This window comes from Cervus elaphus, chromosome 12 (genome assembly GCF_910594005.1).
Source record: "Cervus elaphus chromosome 12, mCerEla1.1, whole genome shotgun sequence".
Lineage (NCBI taxonomy): Eukaryota > Metazoa > Chordata > Mammalia > Artiodactyla > Cervidae > Cervus > Cervus elaphus.
The window spans coordinates 97,884,072-97,910,608 of NC_057826.1; the positions used below are offsets into that span (position 1 = coordinate 97,884,072).

Consider the following 26,537-nt stretch of genomic DNA (forward strand, 5'->3'; position numbering starts at 1 on the left):
TTCAGATGAGTGTGTACTTAAGGAAAGGTAAAAGGGTACCACTCAGCAGCAATCCCCAGCTAAAGGTGCAAGAAAGTCAGGTACGTTTGGAAGACTGCGAAGTTCTACCCACAGAGCAAGTCACCTGGGTACACAGAACTGCTGAAGGTCTAGGTCAGGTAGAACATTAATGCAAACAATGATGGTTGGACTTTATATGCAAACAGGAATGAAGCACTCAAAGAAGGAGAAGAGGACAAGGAAAGGAGGAGGAAGAATCAAGACCAACAATTTCTGAGTGTTTACCACATGCAAGGCACCTTGAATTCATGAAGTGGGTATTATTTTGTTTCCATTTTACAGATGGGGAAATTGAGATTCAGAGAAGAAAAGTAACTTTCTGAAGGCCTCACATCTAATAAGTAATCAGTGGAACCAATATGTAAATCCAGTGGTCTGATGCTATAAGCTCATCAATCCAGTATACTGCATGCTAGTCTAAGAATATTAAGCAAGTTAAAGATACAGATTTCATATTGTTTTCACTAACCTATGAGGCACATAACTCTCTTCCAAAAGAGAAAAAAGAAGGCATCTGAAAGTTAATCTGCATATAGTGTGGAAGGCTGGGTACCAAATACAGAAGAAAAAGGGAAGCTACTACCTTCCATGGCAGTGGTTTTCACCTGAGGGTGATTTCACCTATCAGGAGACATTTGGCAACATCTGGGGTTCTTTTTCCTTGTTACAACTTAGGCAAGCAGTGTGACTGGCATCTCCTGGGTAGAGGCTACAACTACAGCTAATTATCCTACAATGGAGCGGACAGCATCCCACAACAAAGAACTATCTGGCCCCACGAAGATACAACCTGACATGAACCACTGAACAAAAGATGAGTTTCCCATCTCGTTTTATAATAAAAATAACCAACCACTGTCCATATATCTAATGGAAAGTTGAGTCTGAACTTCTGACCCTGCAACTTAGATTTAATTTTATCACCATCTGCTATGGTCTAAATGTTTGGGTCCTCCTGAAATTCATATGTTGGAAACTTAAGCCCCAAGTGACGGTCTTTAGGAGGTGTGGGCTTTGGGATTAGTACCTTCCAACATAGCTCCCTAGCCCCTTCTGCCACATGAAGACACAATAAGTTTCCAACCTGGAAGAGGGCCCTCATTCAACCATGCTGGAACCCTTGATCTCAGACCTCCAGCCTCTAGAACTATGAGAAATATATTTCTCTTGTTTATAAGCCACCCAGTCTGTAGTATTTTGTTATAGCAGCCTGAATAAATTAAGATACCACCCATGCTCAAAAACAACAAAAGCTGTGCATTAGTTTAAATTTAGTTCAAAGTTCAGTTCAGTCACTCAGTCATGTCCAACTGCAGCAAGCCAGGCCTCCCTGTCCATCACCAACTCTCGGAGTTTATTCAAACTCAAGGCCATTGAGTTGGTGATGCCATCCAACCATCTCATCCTCTGTCGTCCCCTTCTCCTCCTGCCTTCAATCTTTCCTAGCATCAGGGTCTTTTCAAAGGAGTCAGCTCTTCGCATCAGGTGGCCAAAGTATTGGAGTTTCAGCTTCAGCATCAGTCCTTCCAATGAACATTGAGGACTGATCTTCTTTAGGATGGACTGGTTGGATCTCCTTGCAGTCCAAGGGACTCTCAAGAGTCTTCTCCAACACCACAGTTCAAAAGCATCAATTCTTCGGTGCTCAGCTTTCTTTATAGTCCAACTCTCACATCCATACTGACTACTGGAAATTAAACTAACTTAAAGTTAGTTTAAGCTTAATATTGTAGAATTCAAGGACAATTATATTAATGGGGCTGCAAAAAGTGTGATCCAGTATCAATCAAGAAAATTATAGGCTCCTAGAAAAGGATAACTAGTCATTATCTGCTAAAGGTAACAAACAACGCTTTCCCCATTAAATCACTTTAAAACCATGGATAATAAATGGCATTTTTAATCTTTTTTTTTCAAGGAAAAAATCTTGTAAAATTGAGGGGGCATTTAAGTCTGAAAATCTAAAGGTATAACATGGTATCTATAGGGGATAAGGCTATAGTATATAACTGAAATTTGCTGAGAGAGTAGAACTCAAGTGTTTTCAATAAAGAGAAAGGTGTGAGATGTGCATGTGTTAACAATGGTGAGATGGTGCGAAGCCTTTCACAATATATACGGGTATTATCAAGTTGTACTCCTTAAACGTGACAATTTCATTTGTCAATTATACCTCAATCAAGCTGGAAAAAAATACTTTCAATCTTTTTTTTTTTATTTTTGAGGGAGCATTTATATAGTAGTTCATCTTAAACAGTTACGGCACAGATATCATGTTTGAAGCTTAGAAAACTAGAGGCAGAGTGGAAGAGGTGTATTATCCCAGTCACATGTAACTTACTAACCAGTCAAGACCCATAGTCAATCTTGTATTACCAGAAATGCTGGGGTACTATTACTTGCTTCAACCTATGTTTAGAAGGTCCTTGACTGTGTAGCTTATGTCATTGGTATTAAAAGATATAGGTATATGTGGATATAATACAATTTGCAAAAACTACTGCTTTTCACTTTTCTCAGTCCTCTTAGATGTTTTATTTACCAATCTAAATGGAATGTAAGAAACAATTGTTGGTAAGAGAGATGCATATAATTCAAGTCCCCAAGTTCTGCTTTTCTAATTTATTAGGAAGTTTCTGATCAAAGTATCAAAACTGATTCATAACATTCCCTCAGGAACCTCAGGATGATTTAGAAAGTAACTTCATTTAAAAGTTAATGGATGGGTTTAACTGTGTGAATTGGATGATATATCTCAATAAAGCATTTTTTTTTAAAGTTAAAGGAAATTCCATCTTACTGTCATATTGGTTTCATTAATTTAGTCAAATACACTGAGGGAGAAACAAGCACCTCAGTGTTTATTACATTACTACTCAGAGGACTAAAATCTTGCTGAAATGAAAATACTAATCTAGTTCACAGTTGCAGTAGCAATTTTGTGGACTAAATCATAAAACCTTGTGATTTTTTTTTTCCCTAAAAATCTTTTGCTAATCAAATGACAAGTAATAAAAGTAGTCTGAGTCACATTCAAGTTTTGCTTTCCAAGAGAACAAAAAGAAAGATTTCTACCTCCCCCAGGACAGAAAACTACAAAGGACAAAACAAAAGTTTTCCTGAACAAACACTGCTCAAAAACTAAGAGACCAACCACAGCAGAAATTCCTACTAAAATAAACAACAGAGATAGCAGCAGAGAACAAATAGCTAAAAGCTATTGTGTGGCTTGACACATAACCAATAACATTCAGTTTATATAAACTTGGGTTTTTAACTCTTGGATAGGGCTCAAACTACAATCTGCACGCAAAAGACTTTCTGTTTGACGAGGTAAGGTTACCTCTAAAATAACTTAAGGCAAACAGCTATATCTTATTAGCATGAATATGACACCAGGTTTTATTTTTCTAATTATTTTTGAAACAGAAAATTATTTTCCATTTAAATGCTACTCATCTTAACAAGGGGCTTCCCTGGTGGCTCAGATGGTAAAGCTCTGCCTGCAATGCAGAAGACCCGGGTTCGATCCCTGGGTCGGGAAGATCCCCTGGAGAAGGGAATGGCACCCCACTCCAGTACTCTTGCCTGGAGAATCCCATGAATGGAGGAGCCTGGTAGGCTACAGTCCATGGGGTCGCAGAGTCAGACAGAACTCAGTGACTTCATTTTCACTTGAATCTGAACATATAAGATGTGTAACTATTGTCTTCAGGCTGAAATGCTTCCCATGGGAACAAATATGTTGATTTTTTTTTTTGCCTAAAGTCAATGAAAAACTTTGGAGTGGCAGAAAAAAATAATCACTTTATAACTAACTTTTCAATGAGTCACTTGGTGTTTAAACAAATCCACAGTGTTTTTCAAAATAGCACAGAGGGGGAAAAATGTTTTACAAAGCTTCTTTCTATGCCTTCTACTTCAATTTACTACAACTAATCTTTTTAATTTATAATGCATTATTATAATGGTAATGCAAGCAAATTCTTAAGGAACTGTTTAGGAATCAGTAAAATTCCTTCCATTAAGGGTTAAAATATGTAATTTTAACACAAGATTAGATGTCTTCATCTAAGATAGAATGTGAAAAAGGCTCATCTCAAAATAAATATTAGAAAATAGCTTTGAAAAAAATTCTATTTCAATTTCAGGGGAAAATGTCATATGCTTAACTAACTTTAGTTAGTGATAATCAAAATTATCAAGAATACTATCCTGGAAGGAAAACACTCTAATAGTAGTTATTGGCTATTGACTTTGTAGTAATTGTTTACTATTTCATTTACAAACTAAAGTAGTAGTTAAAGAAAATGCCAAGTATGTACAAAACAATAATATAGACAAACATACTTATTCATTCAGTGTTTGAATATCATGTAAGATGCTGTTCATACATTATACCATTTGTAAGTATATATATGTGTGTTTAATTTAGTACATACCACTAGCAGATTGGAGAAGGAAATGGCAAACCAGGCCAGTATTCTTGCCTGGAGAATCCCATGGACAGAAGAGCCTGGTGGGCTACAGTCCACCGGGGTGCAAAGACTCAGACACGACTGAGCAGCTGGGCACGCGGGCACAAGCAGATAGGTGCTTAACACATGCATTTTATGGTAGCACAGTAGCCTCAGATAATGTGGTTAACTTCAGCAGACATCTGTGTTACGCATATGGCCATCAAAATAACTGTGGCATGCTTTGTGACACTGAAAGAGGGCATGCCTGCTGCAAAATGACTACTTCCAACAAAAGCATGCCTAAATTATTGTTTAGTTAAATGGCATATATCCAAAATAACACCATTATAAAGTTGTGAATGCCTCTGAATCACTCACCAATTTTCCACCTATTTGTAAAACAAGATAAGCACCATCAGGTTATAAAAAGTAATTATGGATTAGGATTTTTGATTCATGTTTCTTTGACAATATTATTCTATTTGATCCCAAGTCTTGGCTGCTCTCTTGACAGAATAATGTACAAGCTCCACAGCTGACAGGAATAGGGCTTTCATGATAAAATAGGAAGCTCACATACCAGATGACTTTAGACTTCAGAAAGATTGCTTTGTTGTTTTAGTATCAGATCATGAGTTATCTTTCTCTAATTGTTTCAAAGCCGAAGAGAATCTATGTGTTATCAAAAATGTATGATGTTTTTGTGAGTGTTGCCTATTTTATTTGCACAGCACACCAAAGAATGTTACATCATCTTATAAGTTCTTTCTCTGATTTCATGTTGGGGGGTGGGGCGGGGAATGGGAGTTGCAACATAAAGAACTAAAAGTATACAATGAACATTCTTGCCCAAAGAGTCTTCTATTGAGGTTAAAAGGAAACTGAGAATCTGATTGACTTTTACTAATTACAATTACAGGGCAAACAATATTCAAAACAATTTCCTAAACGGTTAACTTTATCTTGTGGCTTTAACTGATCATTTTTACCTCCTTTCTCTGACAAAAAAAAAAAAAAAAAAGCTGTAAAATCAGAATTCTGTATACGAAGAATGATACAAAGCTGACGCTTCTGCCGGAGAACAGTTACTCTAGGTGTGTATCAAACTATGTAAAAACTAATTCACACAAGGAAATGCCCAGAGTCTACGCCATTAAGATTAAATTCTGAGATGACAAGACAAGGACAACACAATTGGCAGCCGTAATTTATTTTTCAGACGGCCTGCTGCATGAGAGAGAGGCGAGGGAAGGACGATTTCCCCTCATCAGACTCAGCAGCTAAGGTCTCTAAAATGCCGAAGTGATTTTAAACTGAAGGAGAAAGAGAAAACAACAGAACACACGGGACCGTGATCATCTCTAGGTAGCTACCTCGTTGCGAGACAAAAAACGAGCGCGCAGGCGCGTCCTTTAGGTTGTCAACCGTAAACACGAGCCCATCGAAATTAAGGAAGTTGACGTCTGCAAGCTCCCATAGCCTTTTTGCTTGGGTTCTTAAGGTTAACAGAGGTAATTGCATTTTAATGACCTACAAAGAGGCGCAAACTTATTACCTCGTTTGGAGAGATGTTTACTTAAACGCGGGGCTAAAACCAGGTTGCTTTTGGGAAAGGAAATTATTTTCCGGCCAAACGTAACATTACCCAACCACAAACACAGGCGACACAATCACAACCACCTAATGTGTTTCAACGAGTGAGCTGTTTTACTTTCCCAGTAATCCTATCAAGGAAAAAATAAGTCGTTCAACAAAGCCGAGGATCGCCTGTGTATTCAGTTCTGCGCCTCTGTGGGAGTTTTGGGGGCCCTGGCTGCTTTGGGAGGAGAACGGGGTAGGGAAGAGTTTGGGTCTCAGTTGCAGGACGGTGGATTGCAGCTGAGAGCTGGTGCACGGACGATCCCGCCAGACGTCAAACTTACTTTCCTTCATGAAGGACTCAAAGTTAACTCGGCCTGACACGTCCACCCCGCACCTGAGCGCGGGGGTAGGCTGCCGCGCCTTCCCACCGTGCGGAGACGCCCCGCAGCCCGCCCCGCCCGGTGACAGCGCTGGGACAAAGCGGCGGGCCCCCGAGCTCTCCCGGCTGCGCACCCCCTCCCCCGGAGCACGCCCCCGACCCGTGCCTACCTTGATGCCCTGCTGCTGGGTGGTGAGAGTTAACTTGGATTCATTCAGAAGCAAAACTTCGCAATAGAATTCTTCCGGAACCGCGCAGAAACAGCCCATGTCGGCTGCGGCCGGCCTCGGCCAGCGGAGAAAGCTGCGACCCAGCCGCTGAGCGACCCCTGCCCTCAAACGCGAGGCATGAACGGGCTGTCCGCGCCGCGGCGAGGCCGAGAGCACCCGTTACCGGCGGAGTCCGGAGCGGCGCGGACGGAAGGTAAGGAGGGCGGGGAAGCCCGGGAAAGCGTCAGCGCCCGGGAGCGGCCGGGGAAGCGCCGGCGGAACTGGGCGCGGAGGGCGGCGGCGAGTCCGCGCGCATCCTGCGGCTTCGGCTCCTCCGAAGGCGGGGGCGCCGCGGCCCCTCCCGCAGCCCTGGGGACGAGAAAAGCCGCCTGTCAAAGGGGTCACGGGGCAAGGAAAGGAAGGGACGAGCGCTGCGGGCCCTGCTCGGACCTGGAAGCCCCTAGAAGCCCTGCGGCCCCCTCCACCTACGCCCGCCGGAGCGCAGAGGCAGCGCACGGGCCTCGCCTCCGCCTCCGGGGTCCCCAGAGGGCACGCGTTTCCAGCTCCGACCCGTCCCCGCAGCCCCCGGTTCGGCTCGCCGGCCGCGGAGCACTCCGCTGCTCCTTTGTGTCGGGGTGCCCCCACGACGCCCCGGCCCCGCCGCAGGGGCAGTGGCGAGGGTGGTCTCTCAGCCCGCGACCGCCGCCTCCCCGGCCCACCGGCATCGAGAAGCCGGAAAAGGGTCCGAAAGGGTTTCGGGCTCCTTACCGCGACCGGCGAGTGGAGGTCAGCTCGTTGCGGGGCGCAGCTCCCGTCTGGGGATCCCAGAGTTCATCACGGGTCTGTGCGTGGCCAACTTGAAGCTTTCCCTGCCCGGGCGGCGGGGTGCTGCTTCCCCGGGAAATTCAGAGAAGCGGGCAGTCGCGAGGCTGGTGGGCGGAGGAGCCGGCGCCCCGGCTGGGAACGCGGCCGGCGGGCGAGCGGGGTGTGCCCCGGGGCTCGCCAGGCCGCGGCGGCTCCCGGGAAAGTTCTCTCGGCGGTGCGACGGGTGGCGCCCCGGGCGGGAGCGGCCCAGGTGCAGCTGGGCCGGGCCTGGGTGTCTGCAAAAGGCCCGGGAGCCGAGCCGGGACCCAGTGGCCGGGAAGGGGGCGCCCCTTCTGGGGCGGGGTCTCGGCTGGGGATGGAGGGCGGAGCAGAGATGGTCAAATGGCGAGGTGCTGGAAGGTCCGCACGGGAACCGCGCGGCGCGTGAGCGCTCCGCCTCGCGGCCCCGGGCCCGGGCTCTCTTCGCTGTATCGGTTTCCCGGGGAGATCTGGAGGCGTGATCTAGGAAGGGGCAGGGCGCGGCTCCACGCGGACCCCGGCGCGCGACGCTCCCAGTCCCACGCCCTCCGCGCCACTGGCTCTGTCCAGGACGGGCGGCCACAGCAGCGCCGAGGCTGCACTGCCCCCTGGTGGGCACTCCTGTCCGTGCACAAGCAACCCAGGCTGGGCTGCGGTGAGACCCGGCTCCCGCCGGCCTTCTGAGCAGGTGCGATCTGTGCTCTCCAGCTGGGAACCAGGAGTGAGTTAATGCAAGTGGAAGTTAGGGGAAGCAAGAGGGAGAACTCGGGCATGGTTGACGGCAGCCCTGCCGGAAAGCTTCTCTACTTTATCCTAAGTATTAGAAAGAGCAAGAGTTTGGGCGTCAGACAGTTTTGAGTTCTCTCCTCTACAACTTTTAAGGTAAGGAGCACAAGTGTGAAAAATTTCCTTAAAGCCTAGGACGTTACTAGTTTGAAGAAAAAAAAAACAACAACCCGGCATCCGCAGCACAGTAAAATGGAAATACACAATGCAACTTTGGAAGGAATTTCCTCCCATAGTGATTTGCTACAAAGAACCTTCTGTAGAAAGCCTCTCTGTAAACATGAATTAGCACAACCCCCAAAGGGCAATAAATCCACTATATTTGGTGTGAACTTAACCTAAAGCTAAGAATCAAACCCTGTTTTTTCTTTCAAGCTCACTGTCAAATTGAAGCAGGTTTTAAGTTCTAACCAAATTGTGTGTCCAGCTTTGGATTGCACTGACAAAGTTTTGCCTCCCATGAGCTGACATCTTATTATTCTAGATTTTAGTGTATTTTCTTGTGGAAGCTTTTATGTCATATAATATGCCTCACCCAAATTACCAAATGTGATTGAAAGATTGATTGTTTCCCACAATATCCAATAGAGCCACCTAAGCTTGAAAAAGCTGGCTTAAAACTCAACATTCAGACAACTAAGATCATGGCATCTGGTTCCATCACTTCATGGCAAATAGATGGGGAAACAATGACAGACTTTATTTTCTTCGGCTCCAAAGTCACTGCAGATGGTGACTGTAGCCATAAAATTAAAAGATGCTTGCTCCTTGGAAGAAAAGCTATGACCAACCTAGACAGCATATTAAAAAGCAGAGGCATTACTCTGCCGACAAAGGCCCGTCTGTGGTTTTGACAAAGTCAAAGCTATGGTTTTTCCAGTACTCATGTATGGATGTGAAAGTTGGACTGTAAAGAAAACTGAGCGCCAAAGAATTGGTGCACCCTGCCCCTTCCTAGATAGAGCATGCCTTCAGATCTCCCTGGGGAAACTGATAGAGCCAGCAGAGCCAGGGCCTGGAACCACGAGGCTGTCCACTCACGTGCCCCGTGGTCCCTGTGGGCCTTCCCACACCTGGCCATTGTGAACTGTGGTGCTGGAGAAGACTCTTGAGAGCCCTTTGGACTGCAAGGCATCCAACCAGTCCATCCTAAAGGAGATCAGTCCTGGGTGTTCATTGGAAGGACTGATGCTGAAGCTGAAACTCCAATACTTTGGCCACTGGATGCAAAGAACTGACTTATTAGAAAAGACCCTGATGCTGGGAAAGATTGAAGGCAGGAGGAGAAGGGGACCACAGAGGATGAGATGGTTGGATGGCATCACCGACTCGATGGACGTGAGTTTGAGCAAGCTGTGGGAGTTGGTGATGGTCAGGGAGGCCTGGTGTGCTGCAGTCCATGGGGTCACAAAGAGTCAGACACGACTAAGCGACTGAACTGAACTGGAGCTTGAAAAAACAAAAGATAAGTACCAAGTGTCCTGATCTGTTTGCCAGTTTTGAGTTTACTGCCATCAGTTTTATGTTCTTTAGTATTGTGATTTTGTTTGCTTTACCTCCAGTGGTAATGGAAAAGCTAGCTTTTTGGGGTGGGATGGAGTTCTGTTCTAGGCCCTCACAAGGGAAAGTTCAAAGCTGTGGAGTCTTGTATATATGACAGCCTTTTCTGGATGAGGTGTTTTCTCTTCCATTATTTATCAAAATGGAGAAAAGAAAATCCACTTAACACAGAGTTGCCCGCAGAAAATAGGAGTGCCACAGGTTTTCTTTGTTTAATAGCCTATTGAGCTACTGAAATGAAGTGGGATACTGGGGGGCCTTCCCGGGAACAGTCCCCACCCTCTTGTCTCCTGGCCTCTTGTTTATAGAAAGGCTTTAGCCTCCTAGGCCTTCCAAGTTCCAAAGGGAAAATTTAATCAGAGAAGTGAGAAAATGCAGAAACACAGGAAAACAGTCAAGCGAGACAAAAGAATAATAGTTTAGCCTGGAGACCAAGTCAAGGACTTTTAGTTCCTCCTTGAGGGCTATAGATAATGTTCTGAGCCATATCCTTGAGTTGTTTTGAAGATACTAAAACTCCTACAGGGTGGAAGAAGTTAACTGCTGACCACTAGCATTTAGACTCCAGACCAGTTAGAACTAGAAGATTTATCATGTGAATTTTTGAAACACCACCCTGTTACTTCACCACTAACTAATCAGTAGGAGGTCTGCCTTCTCCCTCACCTAATCTTTATCAAAATCCTTCCCTGAAAGCCACTGGGACTTTTGAGTATGAGCCACTGGTTCTCCTAACCTTGGCTTTATGTTAGGTGCCTTGCAATAAAACATCAAACTTTCCTTCACCACAAACCAATCAGGAGATTGGTTTTACTTCGGCCAGGCTAGCAGACTCACGTTTGGTCCAGGAATACTATAACTGGCACACAGTAAGCTGTGTGTATTTGAAGTACACAATTTGTAAGTTTTGACTTATGTATAAGTGAAACCATCATCAGGGTCCATCTGGTAACCCTGTCTGTGACGCTCTAGAGTTGGCTTCTGTATCTTTGTAATCTCTCCCTCTCACTCCTCACCACACCTCACCTCCCAGACAACCACGGATCTTTCTGTCACAATCAGCCATTGACATTTTCTGGAGTTTTATATAAATGAAATAGCAGTGCCAACTCTTTTCTTTTTGGTCTGCCTTAGTCCCCTTAGCATAATCTTTGGATATTTATCCATGTTGTGTATATCAATAGTTTGTTCATTTGTATTACTCAGTAGTATTGCTTTGAACATGTGTATACCACAATTTGCTTATCCATTCATGTGGTTTCTAGTTTTTTCCTGTTACAAATAATATAAATGCTACAAATCCTGCTGTGACTGATTTTCCAACAGTCAGCCCCAGCTGCCAAGACAAAAGGTTATAGACTGGGTGTCTCAAACAACAGACGCTTATTTCCTCACAGTTCTGAATGATGGAAGAGTAAGATCGGGATGCCTGCTTGACTCTTTCCTGGTGAAACCTCTTCCCCTGACTTACAGGTGGCTGCCATCCCACTGCATGCTCACCTGACCTCTTCTTTGTGAGGAGCTATTGGGGAGAGTGTGAGCTCTGTGTGTCTTCTCTCACAAAAACACTAAACTTGTTCTATCAGAGTCGCACCCATATGACCCTTTTAACCTTAATTACCTCCTTATAGGTTCTACCTCCACATACAGTTATCTTAGGGGTTAGCGCGTCAGCATATACATTTGGGCTTCCCTTGTGGATCAGCTGGTAGAGAATCTGCCTGGAATGCAGGAGACCTGGGTTCCATCCCTGAATTGGGAAGACCCCGGGGAGAAGGGAAAGGCTAGCCACTCCAGTATTCTGGCCTGGAGAATTCCATGGACTATATAGTCCATGGGGTCGCAAAGAGTTGGACACAACTTTCACTTTCATATAAATTTGGAGGAGGCAGAATTCAGTCTATAGCAAGGATCCATGTTTTTGTGTGGACATGTGCTTTTATTTCTTTTGAAATAAGAAAGAGTGGAATCACTGGACCAGAAGATAGACAGATGGCAAATAAGCACATGAAAATATGCTCAGTGCTACTTGTCATTAGGAAAGTGAGATTCAGATCAGCATAAAACGCCGTTAGAGTCCTAAGGGAATGGCCACACACCAGCACAAGCATTGGCGAGGGCGGGGACAATTTGTGTTTCCATACACTGCTGGTGTGAATGTAAGATGGCATCACCTTGGGTAACCCTTTGGTAATGTCTCAAAAAGTTGAACATATACTATCTACAGGATTTCGGAGGAAAACTTGCGCTATCTATCCAGAGATACAAATTAACAAGATACTACTAAAACATATTTTTCTCCCCAGGAAAATCATATAGATTTTCAACATGTGCATAACATAATATACTCTATTTAAAGCCTCATGTCAAAACCTTTGATCTCTCTTCAGAGATTTTTAGGAAAACATTTTCTTTGGTCAAGATGACATTCTGTCATAATAAGCCCATGTAGATGAGTCAAATGACAAACAAATTCAGAGTAGATATAATTTTATAGAAATATGTAGACCATCTGTGATGGACTGCAGGAATCTCATCCTGGAAGAAGCAGTCTCACTATACATTAAACAGGCCCCCACCCTTGGCTGAAACGTGCACTCCAAAATGCCAGACACCACATTCTGTTTAAAGCTCCATATTCCCTTCAGGAAGATGTATTTAAACAATCTATGTCTTCTGTCATCTTTTTATAATTTTGCATTTTCCAAACTTCAGAAAGTTAACTAATTTGAAAAAGGAAAAAATACCTTTAAAACATTGACATACATAATTTAATTACTTAAACCCCTGAAGGCTATGCAGAAGAACCACCAGGAAGACTTGTTAAAATACAGATTCTGGCCCCACCGCCAGAGTTTTGAACTCAGTGGGTCTGAAATGGGACCTGAGGAATTGCATTTCCCACAGGTTCCCAGGTGATGCTGATGGTGCTGGGTGGGAACTACACTTTGAGAATCATTGCCTTAGAATCTACCTCTCAAAAAAATAAAGTTATTTCTAGTTACCTATGAATAATTTTTTAAAAGGGGACAATTCATTCTTAACCAGCAGCCTCCCTCTTATTCTACCTCATATATCAAAATAATGCCAGTCAGAAAAAGAGAGTAAGTATTGAAGACCCAGCTAAGCAGGTTACATCACAGAGTAGTTTTTAAGGAAGAGAGAGATTCCTGTTTGAGTTTCATCATAGTACCTACCACCTAGTCTATTTGGATACCCTCCTCATTTTATAAGATATTGTAAGATATTGAATATATAATAACTTGTGCTATACAGTACATCCTCTTGCTTATCTATTTATATATGGTAGTTTGTTATTTGTTAATTCCATACTGTTAATTTGTCTGTCCCTCCCTCCCTCCTCCCTTTTAGTAACCATAAGTTTGTTTTCTATGTCTCTGAGTTTCTGTCTTGTATATAAATTAATTTGTATTATTTTTTGTATTCTACATACAAGTGATATCACACAGTATTTGTCTTTGTCTGTCTGATTTACTTCTCTAAACAATATTCTCTAGGTCCATCCATGTTGCTATAAAAGGCAGTGCTTCATGTTTTATGACTGAATAGTATTCCACTGTGTGTGTGTGACAGTGTGTGTGAGTGAGTGTGAGTGTGTGTGTGTGAGTGAGTGTCACATCTTCTTAGGCCAGCTATCTGTTGATGGGCACTTGGGTTCTTTCCGAGTCTTGCCTGTTGTAAATGTTGCTGCGTGAACATTGGGGTGGATGTATCTTTTTGAATTAGTTTTCATCCTTTCTGACTATATGCCCAGGAATGGAATTTTAGGCCCATATGGTAGCTCTACTTTTAGTTTTTCAAGGAACTTCCATACTGTTTTCCGTAGTGGCTATACCAGTTGGTATCCTCACAAACAGTGTAAAGGGTTTCCTTTTCTCCACACCCTCTTCAGCGCTTATTATTTGTAGACCTTTTGATGATAGCCATTCTGACCAATGTGAGGTGATACTTTGTTATAGTTTGACTTGCATTTCTCTTTTAATTAGTGATGTTGAACGTAGATTTATGTCCAAAAATATTTTGCCTGTTTTCTCTTCTAGTTTTGCATTGTCATGTACTATATTTAGGTCTTTAAACCATTTTGAGCTTATTTTTGTATATGGTGTGAGGGAGTGTTCTAATTTCATTGATTTGCATATAGCTGTCCAGCTTCCCAGTATCACTTGTTGAAGAAACTGTCTTTTCTCCATTGTGTATTCCTGCCTTCTTTGTCATAGTTGTGTCAGTTACACAGCTATTTTGTGTAACTGACTGTAAGTGTGTGGCTTTATTTCTAGGCTCTCTATTCTGCTCCATTCGTCTATATGTTTGTCTTTGTGTCAGTATCATGGAGTTTTGGTTACTCTAGTTTTGTAGTATAGTCTGAAGTCTGGAAGGTTTATGTGTCCAGCTTTGTTTTTCTCAGGATTGCTTCAGCAGTTCTGAGCCACTTGTGGTTGCATATAAATCCTAGGATTGTTTTTTCTAGTTCTGTGAAAAATGACATGGTTATTTTGATTGCATTAAATCTATACATTGCTTTGGGCAGCATGGCCATTTTAACAATATTAATTCTTCCAATCCAAGAGCTTGAGATATCTTTTCATATCCATGAATCAGCTTTAAATTCCTTTATCAATGTTTTATAGTTTTCAGCATGTAGGTCTTTTACATCTTTTGTTGTTTGTTACTAGGAGTTTTTTGTTGACATGATTTTAAGTGGAATTTTTTTAAAATTTCTCTTTCTGTTATTTCCTTGTTAATGTAAAGAAAGGCAACAGATTTCTGTATATTAACCTTGTAACCTGCTAACTTGCTGAATTTAGTCATTACTTCTAATAGTTTTTGTGTAGAGACTTCAGCATTCTCTATATAGTGTATCAAGTAGTCTGCGCACTACATGAAGTTTTACCTCTTCCCTTCCAATTTGTATACCTTTTATTTCTTTTTCTTATCTTATGGCTATGGCTGGGACTTCCAGTACTATGTTAAATAGGACTGATCAGAGTGGGTATCCTTGTTTTGTTCCTAAATTTAGTAGGAAGGCTTTCAACTATTCACTGTTGAGTGTTATGTTGGCTGTGGGTTTGTCATAAATGGCTTTTATTACATTGAGATATGTTCTTACTATACTCACTTTGGTGAGAGTTTTTTTTAGGAAGGGATGTTGAAATTTTTCAGCTGCTTTTTTTTTCTGCATTTATGGAGATGATCATATGGGTTTTGTCTTAACTTTTGTTAAGCGATTAAAAAATAGAAAAGTGGCATATTACATTGATTGATTTGCTTAAGTTGAACCATATCCGTAGGATGAATCCAACTTGATCATGGCATATGATCCTTTTTATGTATTGTTGGATTTGGTTTGCTAATATTTTGTTGAGTTTTGCATCCTTATTCATAAAGGTATTGACCCGTCATTTTCTTTCTTTCTCTCTCTGTCTCTCTGGTTTTGGTACAGGATGATGGGAGCTTCACAGAATAAATTTGGGAGTGTTCCCTCCTCTCTTTAGTTTTTTGGAATAGTTTGAGAAGTATAGGTATAAATTTTTCTTTGTATGTTTGGCAGAACTACTCAGTGAAACCCTCTAGTCCTGGACTTCTGTTTGCACAGTTTTGTTTATTATTATTAAAAATTGTATTTCACTAATGATCTGTTCAAGTTATCTGTTTCTTCTTGACTCAGTTTCAGCAGATTTTATGCTTCTAGAAACTTGCCTATTTCTTCTAGGTTTTCCAATTTGTTGACATGTAAATGTTCATAGTATTCTCTTACGATTTTTTTTATATTTCTGTGGAATCTGTTGTTATTTCTCCTCTTTCATTTCTTATTTTGTTTATTTGAATCCTCTCTGTTTTCTTCCTGGTGAACCTGGCTAGAAGTTCGTCAGTTTTGTTTATTTTCAAAAAAAAAAATCAAGAAAAAAAGAAAATTGCTCTTGGTTTTATTGATCTTTTCTATTTTTTAATCTCTATTTTATTTATTTCTTCTCTGATCTTTATTATTTCTTTTCTTCTGCTGCTTTTGGGTTTGTTTTTTCTTCTTTTTCTAATTATTAAACTAGGTTTAATAATTAAACTAGGTGATAGTTTAAGTTGCTTACTTGAGATTTTTCTCTTTTATTGAAGAAAGCCTATATCACCATGAACTTCCTTCTTAGACCTACGTTTATCACATCTTATCAACTGTGTGATGCTGTGCTTCCATTTGCATTCATCTCAGGGTGTTTTCTAATTTCTTCTTTGATTTTGTCATTGACCTAGTAGTTTTTCAGTAGCATGTCATTAGTCTCCACTGTTCATTCTTTTCCCATTTTTTCCTTCTGTGGTTGATTTCTAGTTTCATGCTGTTGTAGTCAGAAAAAATACTTGAAATAATTTCTATCTTCTTTAATTTGTTGAGGCTTGTTTTGTGACCTAGTATGTGATTTATCCTAGAGAATGTTCCATTCATGCTTGAAAAAAATGCGTATTCTGGGCTTGGAGGATGTGTTGTTATATAGGCATCACGAGGTTGCAGCTTCCAGTGCAAGGCTCTCTACACTAATTATTAGCAAGCCGGCACACATGCACTCTTCTTGAGTAGAGACTCAGTTTCTCTGACAATTCTGTCTTATTGGATTTCTCAGCATATCCACCTGTTCAAACCCTTGTTATTTGTTTTTGGGGTTGTTTGCCTTTTGTTAAAGGTGGCCAAATGTAATCCTGTGTGAAACTCACACCCGTGTTTCTAACTGTATGGGATAGCCAGGAACCAAATAATCAACCTACATACCTATTTTTCAAGGACCACTTACTTATGAGCTCTATGCCATTTCTTGGAAACAAGTTTTATCTATTTTTAAATGAAAATATTTAGCTTCTATGATTTTGTGTATCTTTAAAATGTGCAAATTCCATTTCTTGGAGAATCTATTACTAAGAGTTCTTAACTGAAAAAGAATGAGGAGAAAAGAAGGCATTTCTTCCCCTGCAGAAGTCACTGCGGCTGCCGGGAGCCCGCCCTCTCGTTGCCCTTTCTGTGGCCACTCTGGATGTGGGAAGCAGGAAGGGAGACAGAAACAACGGTGGGTGAGGGGGTGCTCCAGAAGTTACTCCTTGTTCCTTGCAAATTGGCAACTAGCTTTTCAAAACCTCACAGCCCTTTTCTCCAGGCTTCGTTACATGATGAACTTCACTTAGGTTCTAAGCCTGTGACAGAATCAGGGCCAGGATCACCCTCCTTGTGAGGGTGCGGGGAGGGGCTGTGTGCCATTGGGCATGCTGTTGTTTCCTACCCACTCACAGGTCTGGCCCATTAGAGTAAAGACGCACCTGCTTAAGGTAAGGATGAAATAACTCGGAGGTGTGCTCCTCCTCAATCCGATTTGACAAAGGCTCCCAGGGGACCATCAGAGATTAGGCAATCAATATCCATCCTACTTTTCTTTTCTGGATTTCAGATTTCGCTAGTAGACTTTGGTGAAAGAATGAACGGAGCGGTGGATTAAAGCACCAACAGGAGAGCCTTGTTGACACTTCAGTCTCTTCCCATACTGTGCTTCTGAGTGACTTAGGCCCTGCTTGCTGGCTGGTGGACCCCCTGACTTATCAAACCTGCCAGCACACTTCAGTTGGCACCCAGCAAACATATGGTGTCAGGGTCAATATTTACCTTCATTTGAGTGTACAGCACTGCATCTGTTTGTTTATTCAGCAGGCAATTAGGGTTCACGGAGCAAAATCCCCTTGTTCTCTGCTTGGGTTACTGGCAAAGAGCTTTCAGACAAGACCATCCAACCCTAAGTGTGCAGTATTTTTGTACCATTGCTATTCCTATGAGAGGAAAAAAGAATATATAAACATATGCAAAGTATATATTGAGAATATATTATTATATTAGAATACATTATTAGTAATAAGGTACATATTAACATATATTTTATATATTATTTATATATTTATATTTATACATTTAGATAGAGAAATATGTGTATATACAATGTAAATATATATTATTTGAACAACATAATGTTCTTTTTAACTTAGGCATATATCATGTCAATGTATTATATGTGGTTTTGGTACCTTGAGAGGCTTTTGCAAATAGGAAAGATTATTTAGGAACTTCATTTTTTAATAAGTTATATATTAATATTAAAAATGGAAAGTCTAGGCCTTTTTTGAGGTTTTAGTTCACTTACAAATATTATCATTTGGTTTTTACAGCTAACAAATTTTAACATGACTTTTAAGGAAGGCTTGATTAGTATATTAAATTAATGTACAAGCTGAGTTAATTAAAAAAAGAAATACCATCAAACATTTTAAGCTGTATTTATACATTTTATTTCCATGTTAAGTATCTCAACTATCTAACAAACAAGCCAAATATTTTAAGAATGTAAATTACTCTTATACATGGCTATTAAGCATACTTTTTAATGCTTTAAGATTTCTAATCCTATTTTTAAACTTACTAACATATCCTTATATTTTTCCAACTTAAAGTCACAAGTCACAAATTAACAATTCAACTACAAATTTATATTGGAAGCAAGGTTACTTATTTACTCTAATAGGCTCAGTTCCCTTAAAAATTTATAGCAAGTACTTCAAGTAACAAATATGCACAAGTCCCTTAAGACAAGAATTATTGATATCCTAACTTTGTCTCTGTATTTAATTCTGAATCTTCCTGAGAGTAAAAGATGCTTTATAACTAAGGAAACAGTGTCATTGCAAATAATTGGGGGGTTACTGTCTCAGTATGCTAACATTTCTTCAATATCACAAATATTACCTGGAACATGAGGTTAGAGCTTAGAAATATGTGGCACCATCTTCCTCCCAGCCCCAACAATCATGCTGAGCCCCTTCTCAGAGTCACTTTGTCAACACCAAGTGACTGGGTTTAAGACTCTCCTGACCCTACAGAGTAGTGGGATTTAAACAATGGATGTGCTCAAATCTGTTCTCTTCTGCGGTCCCGACCCCTGCATTTGAGGCAGTAACTTGGAAGATGTCTTCTGTCTCTACCTTCATTTATAATCTAGCCAATCCCCAGGTTATTCCATTTCTCCTACAACCTCTGAAATCTCTCTCAAATCTGCCCCTTTTCCCCTTCTCCTTTTGCCTGAGTCCAGGCTTCATTATTCCTGCCTCCAGTTACTCAGAAGCCCCCCACCAGGCTCACCTGTCCAGGGGCTCTACCACAAGCCTCCTCCTTCGATCATGTTAATAACGACTGTCCACCATCACCGCCATTTACAAATGCCTTCTGCCTACCCGGCAACAAGCTAGGTGTTCTACCTATGTTTTCACATTGGCTTTCATCAGACTCCTGCATAAGAAATTATTTGCTTCATTTTAAAATGAGTATATCAATGCTCAAAAAGTTTAAGTAACTGTTTTGAAACCCTAGAGCTAGTGCAGAGATAAATCAGGATTCAAACTCAATGCTTAGCATTTCCCCAAACAAATCTTGTCTCCATATTCTACCTGTAACACTCCTACTGTTTTCCAACACTATATTCATTGATCTCTTCCCTTGAAAAGACTGCCCTACTCCTGACACCCATCTAATTTCGGTATCTCAGCCTCGATTTTCCATAGCACTTACATACATTCTTTTGTCACTAAACATGAAAGACACTTTACTATAAATGATTCACTCACATTTCTTCACCTTTCCAGCACCAAGAAGAATGCCTGCCATGCTGGCATGTAGATGTGAGTGGGGATGGGGGTGGGGAGAGGCAACAGACAGCCCCTTGCTGTGGCTCGAGCACATGCTTTATTTACAGACCAGAAGATTCCATCACTTACCAGTCCAGCGACCTTGGACAAATCATGTAGCCTCTCTAATCTTAACTTAATGATCAAGCAAGACTAATGATTCCTCTTACTGGGTTGTTGTGAGAATAAAATTAAAACATATAAATATGAGGCATATTGCTTGACCCATAAATAGCAAATAGCTTGCTGTTACCATATGACCATTATGATCATATGGTTACTGACTATCAAAGAACTCATTTCTGAGTAGATGATGTGAATGAGGTATATAAAAGTGGAGGATGTTGCAGGCCAAATCTTGGCTTCTCTGGGAAGCCATATATTTGTGATTTCAGCATCTGCTGTATCTCTAGAGGCAGCTCCTTTTGAACCCACTCAGAGGACACTGAAGCTCTCCTCTTTTCCATGGTTTATTCTAATTGAAACCCAAAGACATTTACTGAGCTGCTATTGTGCATCAAATACACAGCCTTGTAGAAGACGCTCTAGTTAGATACTCTAACCACCCTCCTGAATGGTCTAGTGGTTTTCCCTATTTTCTTCAATTTAAGTCTGAATTTGGCAATAAGGAGTTCATGATCTGAGCCACAGTCAGCTCCCGGTCTTGTTGTTGCTGACTGTATAGAGCTACTCCATCTTTGGCTGCAAAGAATATAATCAATCTGATTTCGGAGTTGACCACCTGGTGATGTTCATGTGTAGAGTCTTCTCTTGTGTTGTTGGAAGAGGCTGTTTGCTATGACCAGTGTGTTCTCTTGGCAAAACCCTACTAGCCTTTGCCCTGCTTCATTCTGTATTCCAAGGCCAAATTTGCCTATTACTCCAGGTGTTTCTTGACTTCCTACTTTTGTATTCCAGTCCCCTATAATGAAAAGGACACCATTTTTGGCTGTTAGTTCTAAAAGGTATTGTAGGTCTTCATAGAACCATTCAACTTCAGCTTCTTCAGCATTTCTGGTTGGAGCATAGGCTTGGATTACCGTAATATTGAATGGTTTGCCTTGAAAGGAACAGAGATCATTCTGTCATTTTTGAGATTGCATCCAAGTACTGCATTTCGGACTCTTTTGTTGACCATGATGGCTACTCCATTTCTTCTAAGGGATTCTTGGCCACAGTGGTAGATAAAATGGTCATCTTAGTTAAATTCACCTATTCCAGTCCATTTTAGTTCGCTGATTCCTAGAATGTCGGCATTTACTCTTGCCATCTCCTGTTTGACCACTTCCAATTTGCCTTGATTCATGGACCTAACATTCCAATTTCCTATGTAATATTGCTCTTGACAGCATCAGACCTTGCTTCTATCACCAGTCACATCCACAACTGGGTATTGTTTTTGTTTTGGCTCCATCCCTTCATTCTTTCTGGAGTTATTTCTCCACTGATCTCCAGTAGCATATTGGGCACCTACCGACCTGGGGAGTTCTTCTTTCAGTGTCATATCATTTTGCCTTTTCACACTGTTCATGGGGTTCTCAAGGCAAGAATACTGAAGTGGTTTGCCATTCCCTTCTCCAGTGGACCACATTCTGTCAGACCTCTCCACCATGACCCGTCTGTCTTGGGTGGCCCCACACAGCATGGCTTAGTTTCATTGAGTTAGACAAGGCTGTGGTCCTGTGATCAGATTGGCTAGTTTTCTGTGATTATGGTTTCAGTGTGTCTGCCCTCGGATGCCCTCTCGCAAACCTACCGTCTTACTTGGGTTTCCACCAGACCACCTGACCTGCCTCTTGAGTAACCTATATGCAGATCAGGAAGCAACAGTTAGAACTGAACATGGAACAACAGACTGGTTCCAAAGAGGAAAAGGAGTATGTCAAGGCTGTATATTGTCACCCTGCTTATTTAACTTATATGCAGAGTACATCATGAGAAATGGTGTACTCCAGAAATGGGCTGGAAGAAGCACAAGCCAGAATCAAGATTGCTGGGAGAAATATCAATAACCTCAGATATGCAGATGACACCACCCTTATGGCAGAAAGTGAAGAGGAACTAAAAAGCCTCTTGATGAAACTGAAAGAGGAGAGTGAAAAAGTTGGCTTAAAGCTCAACATTCAGAAAACTAAGATCATGGCATCTGGTCCCATCACTTCATGGCAAATAGATGGGGAAACAGTGGAAACAGTGTCAGACTTTATTTTTCTGGGCTCCAAAATCACTGCAGATGGTGATTGCGGCCATGAAATAAAAAGACACTTACTCTTTGGAAAGAAAGTTATGACCAACCTAGACAGCATATTAAAAAGAAGAGACATTACTTTGCCAACAAAGGTCCCTCTAGTCAAGGCTATAGTTGTTCCAGTGGTCATGTATGGATGTGAGAGTTGGACTATAAAGAAAGCTGAGCGCTGAAGAATTGATGTTTTTGAACTGTGGTATTGGAGAAGACTCTTGAGAGTCCCTTGGACTGCAGGGAGATCCAACCAGTCCATCCTAAAGCAGATTAGTCCTGGGTGTTCACTGGAAGGACTGATGCTGAAGCTGAAACTCCAGTACTTTGGCCACCTCATGCGAACAGTTGACTCATTGGAAAAGACCCTGATGCTGGGAGGGATTGGCGGCAGGAGAAGGGGACGACAGAGGATGAGATGGCTGGATAGCATCACCGACTCAATGGACATGGGTTTGGGTGGACTCTGGGAGTTGGAGATGGACAGGGATGCCTGGTGTGCTGCGATTCATGGGGTGGCAGAGAGTCGGACACGACTGAGCGACTGAACTGAACTGCCCTCCAGGAGTTGGTTCTGGTGCTTACATGAAAGAGACTAGTGCACACCAGTGTGGACCCACTGAGGACCGTTGCCGGCCTGGCCCCAGTGGTGCTGGGAGAATACAAAGGGGTAGAGAAAGAGACAGTCAAATGAGTCACTCATCAGCCTGAAGCAGGTATGGATTGTGGAAAGCCCAAAGCAGCTACAATATGAAATACTGAAATTGTAGACCAAGCTAGAGAGTTGTCAGTGTAAACTTCCCATGTTGGGTACCAGATTGATATGCCTAAACCAGAGTCCTCAAATATACCCAGATTCGGCCATTCTGTGTGTGACTTTGTGTAGAGCCAGACAGTGTTGTAACAGACTTGAATCTCTGTTCCACTTTACCCTCTTCTAAACATTTTTTGGTAGATTACTTCACTGGATTCTCATAACCAAACGTGGCACTTTCTCCTGCCATTAAAAAAAAATCCTAGTTAATACTCGGTTTTTGCCTGTCTTGTGTGATTTAACAGTCTTGGAGGACATCAATTCCAAAAGCTATCCATCTCCCAGAAATTTTACCACCACTAGTCCATTTCTTTGGGTTGAAGTGGACTCCAGGAAGGTCACATGTTAAGTTGCTATCTTGTATATTTTGGTGATTTAGTCAATTATCTTAGTAAATAAATGAGAGCACAAAATAAGCAAATACTCATTGAGCACCTACTATGTGACAGATAAGCTAGAGGGTGGGGCACAGTAAAGAATGGGATGCAATCCCGGCCCTGCAGCAGCTCACAACTTAATGCTTAGAGACTTTTGAAGCCTGAAGCACTCCTGAGGGTCACCCTGTGGCCCAGAGTTCTGGGTAATCCAGGATAGCAGGAGGGCTCAGACCAGAAAGGTAAGAGGAAGAGCTTAAAGTAAGTTTGAGCTATCTCACAATTTGATCTAGGGCAGGCTTGTTTCCCGAACCTCTTCAGTCTGTTCTATCTCTGCCTCCTGAGACATCTGCATTGTACCAACCCACAGTTGAGTTCAGTCACTGAGTCATGTCCAACTCTTTTGCGACCCCATGGACTGCAGCACACCAGGCTTCCCTGTCCATCACCAACTCCCGGAGCTTACTCAAACTCATGTCCATCGAGTCGATGATGCCATCGAACCATCCCATCCTCTGTCCTCCCCTTCTCCTCCTGCCGCCAATCCCTCCCAGCCTCAGGGTCTTTTCCAATAAGTCAGCTCTTCTCATCAGGTGGCCAAAGTATTGGAGTTTCAGCTTCAGCATCAGTCCTTCCAATGAATTTTCAGGACTGATTTCCTTTAGGATGGACTGGTTGGATCTCCTTGCAGCCCAAGGGACTCTCAAGAGTCTTCTCCAACACCATAGTTCAAAAGCATCAATTCTTCGATGCTCAGCTTTCTTTATAGTCCAACTCTCACATTCATTCATGACTACTGGAAAAACCATAGCTTTGATTAGATGGACCTTTGTTGGCAAAGTAATGTCTCTGCTTTTTAATATGCTATCTAGGTGGGTCATAGCTTTTCTTCCAAGGAGCAAGCGTCTTTTAATTTCATGGCTGCAGTCACCATCTGCAGTGATTTTGGAGCCCCCAAAAATAAAGTCTCTCACTGTACCACCCTACTTTTGGGTATTTGTGTGGGTGGCCTGTGACTTTGCATCCTGAGTGCTTTGATAGTACCCACTCCTTTCAGATCACTGCTGTCATTTCAGACCCTCATTTTCTTATGTCTGGACTTGTCTTCACAGCCAGTTACTCATCTCCCTGTCTCCAGCCCTGTGACTGTCCATCACTGACTCCACCATGCCAGAGCAGCCTTCTGAAGCTCTGCATCTGATCTTCATCACTTTCCGCTCCCCAGGTAAGATTCTGCCAGGGGTTCCCATGGCAGATACAAGCTCCCCAGCACATACCCAATTCTCACCCTGTGTTCTTTTCCCCGCAAATACTCACTCACCTGGTTCTAGCCAAAATGAACCATAGCCCAAGGAAGATATGTATACTTTTATTTCTAATGGGTCCCTCCAGATTTCTTTCCCCGAAGTTGTAGCAGTTATTTCTCCCCATCCTCACTAGCCTTTTAAAATTCTGCCAACCTGATGTGTGAAACCAATATCTTGTTGTTTAAATCAGTGTTTTCCTCTGACCTCCAGTGTAGCTGGACATATTTTTATATGCTTATTGAGGATTAGGATTTTCTCCTCTTAAATTGTCTTTCCATAATCCTTGCTCAACTTTCTGTGTTTTCCTTTTCTCATTAATTTATAGAAGCTCCCTGTGATACTAACTTTTTGATTTTCTAGTAAGCATAATGCGTGCTAAGTCATCTCAGTCGTGTCTAACTCTTTGTGACCCCACGGACTGTAGCCCGCCAGACTCCTCTGTCCATGAGATTCTCTAGGCAAGAATACTGCAGTGCGTTGCCACGCCCTCCTCCAGGGGGTCTTCCCGACCCAGGGATCAAACCTATGTCTCTTGTGTCTCCTGCATTGGCAGGTAGATTCTTTACCACAAGCACCACCTGGGAAGCCAGTAAACATAATATCTAACCATTATTGAATACTTTTATGTACAAGGCACTGTTTCCCTAGTCAATTCTAGGTCTCTGATTTTGTTCATGTTGTATTTGCCTAAATGCAACATGAATTAATAATGTTTAACAAATGTTTAACATTAATAAATGTTTAGCAAATAATGGGTAAAGGAATGAGTGAATGAACTGGATGAATGAAATGGGTAAGTTTATTTGCCCTCAGAGACTAGCTTTTTGATCGGGGGCTATTTCATCATAGGATTCTTCTGCATTGTCTTGTGCCCCTTTGTCCCCTTTCAAATCACTCCTCTCTGCCTCTTGCTTGACTAGCTAATAAGTATATCAGAGAGTCTCAATAAATGCTCTCATAATGAGAAGAATGCCTTTCTCTCCCTTAAATGTTGGGCTTTGGAACAAGGCTCCGGAAACACACTCAGGTGAGAGGAGGAAATGCTTCTTGTTTCGTGAATTGTGTAGAGAGAGTCATTAATAGTTACCAGAAAATGATATGCCTAGCATGTAGGAACATAAATGATCTTGGCAATGAGGCTACTAATATTTTAATGTTATTTCTTTTATATACTGTATCCTTCTGGGAGGAGTTTATAAAATCCTTCCTGGCTTGTTTACCACCAACCAGCCTGCAGAACTCTAGAGGGATTTCTTCCTTGTTTCTACAAGGAAGCAAATCCACAGCAACTGAGCAAAACAGAATGGCCCCAAAATCAGAGAGGTTTCACCTCCAAAGCATGCACTGATGATTTTCTTTTAATTTTAGAAGAGTTTTTCCGTTGTATTTACACCAGTATACCCCAGTGTAATTCAAGATTAAGTTATTTGTTCAGGATCCTCTCCCTGTTCCTTCTGCTGAGACGGTAAAACAACCTCAACCTCTCCTTTCTTGTCTGCTCTTCCCTTCCTCCTCCCTCCCCGGTTTTCCTTTAACAGTGCTTTTTCTTAAATGACTCATAAATTAAAGTCCATACATTTGGGACACATTGTGTGTTATTTGCAGATAAAACACTTAAGTGTTTCATTTGGAATCAAACACAGTTTCCTGAGGAAATAACTGAAATCACAGAATTGTTGAATAAGCTGGTAAGCAAAATCAGGTCACCAGGCAAGTTATCTTTTTTCGACCAAAGTATCTAAAGCAGCTTTATAAAGATACATAAACAATAAGGCCTTGGTCCAGAAGTCTCCTAGGTCAGACCTTAAATATAGGACTGCAGGCTGTCAGTAAATAAAGGTTTCAGTAAAAATGAAGAGCAGCACCAGGTCCCACAAGCTCGTCGGGTATTACTGCAAAAACTGTCTCCCTGATCTCAGGGGGAGCCAGGGAGAGAAAATAGCATTGATTAAGCTCTCAGAACAAAGAAGATGGAGAAGCTCTACACAGTCAGCAAAATAAGACCAGGGGCTGACTGGCTCAGATCATGAACTCCTTATTGCCGAATTCAGACTAAAATTGAAGAAAGTAGGGAAAACCACTAGACCATTCAGATATGACCTAAATCAAATCCCTTACAATCTTACAGTGGAAGTGACAAATAGTTTCAAGGGATTAGATCTGATAGACGGAGTGCCTGAAGAACTATGGACGGAGGTTCGTGACACT

The 26,537-nt window shown here is 42.0% G+C and overlaps 1 protein-coding gene and 1 long non-coding RNA gene across 5 annotated transcripts in view; one reads left to right on the forward strand and one right to left on the reverse strand.

The window, feature by feature from the left end:
• Positions 1-6,766, reverse strand: part of EPB41L4A (erythrocyte membrane protein band 4.1 like 4A) — a 267,439-nt gene extending 260,673 nt beyond the window's left edge. For all 4 annotated transcript variants that reach the window (XM_043920178.1, XM_043920176.1, XM_043920177.1 and 1 more), the window contains exon 1: positions 6,651-6,766. In XM_043920178.1, the coding sequence (XP_043776113.1) occupies positions 6,651-6,749 (99 nt within the window). In that variant the 5' untranslated portion in view covers positions 6,750-6,766. The remainder of the gene's footprint in view (positions 1-6,650) is intronic.
• Positions 6,767-6,774: 8 nt separating this feature from the next.
• LOC122705004 overlaps positions 6,775-26,537 on the forward strand; it is a 157,203-nt gene continuing 137,440 nt past the window's right edge. Inside the window, exons 1-2 of the long non-coding RNA XR_006344004.1 lie at positions 6,775-6,903; positions 24,135-24,247. This is a non-coding gene — a long non-coding RNA (uncharacterized LOC122705004). The remainder of the gene's footprint in view (positions 6,904-24,134; positions 24,248-26,537) is intronic.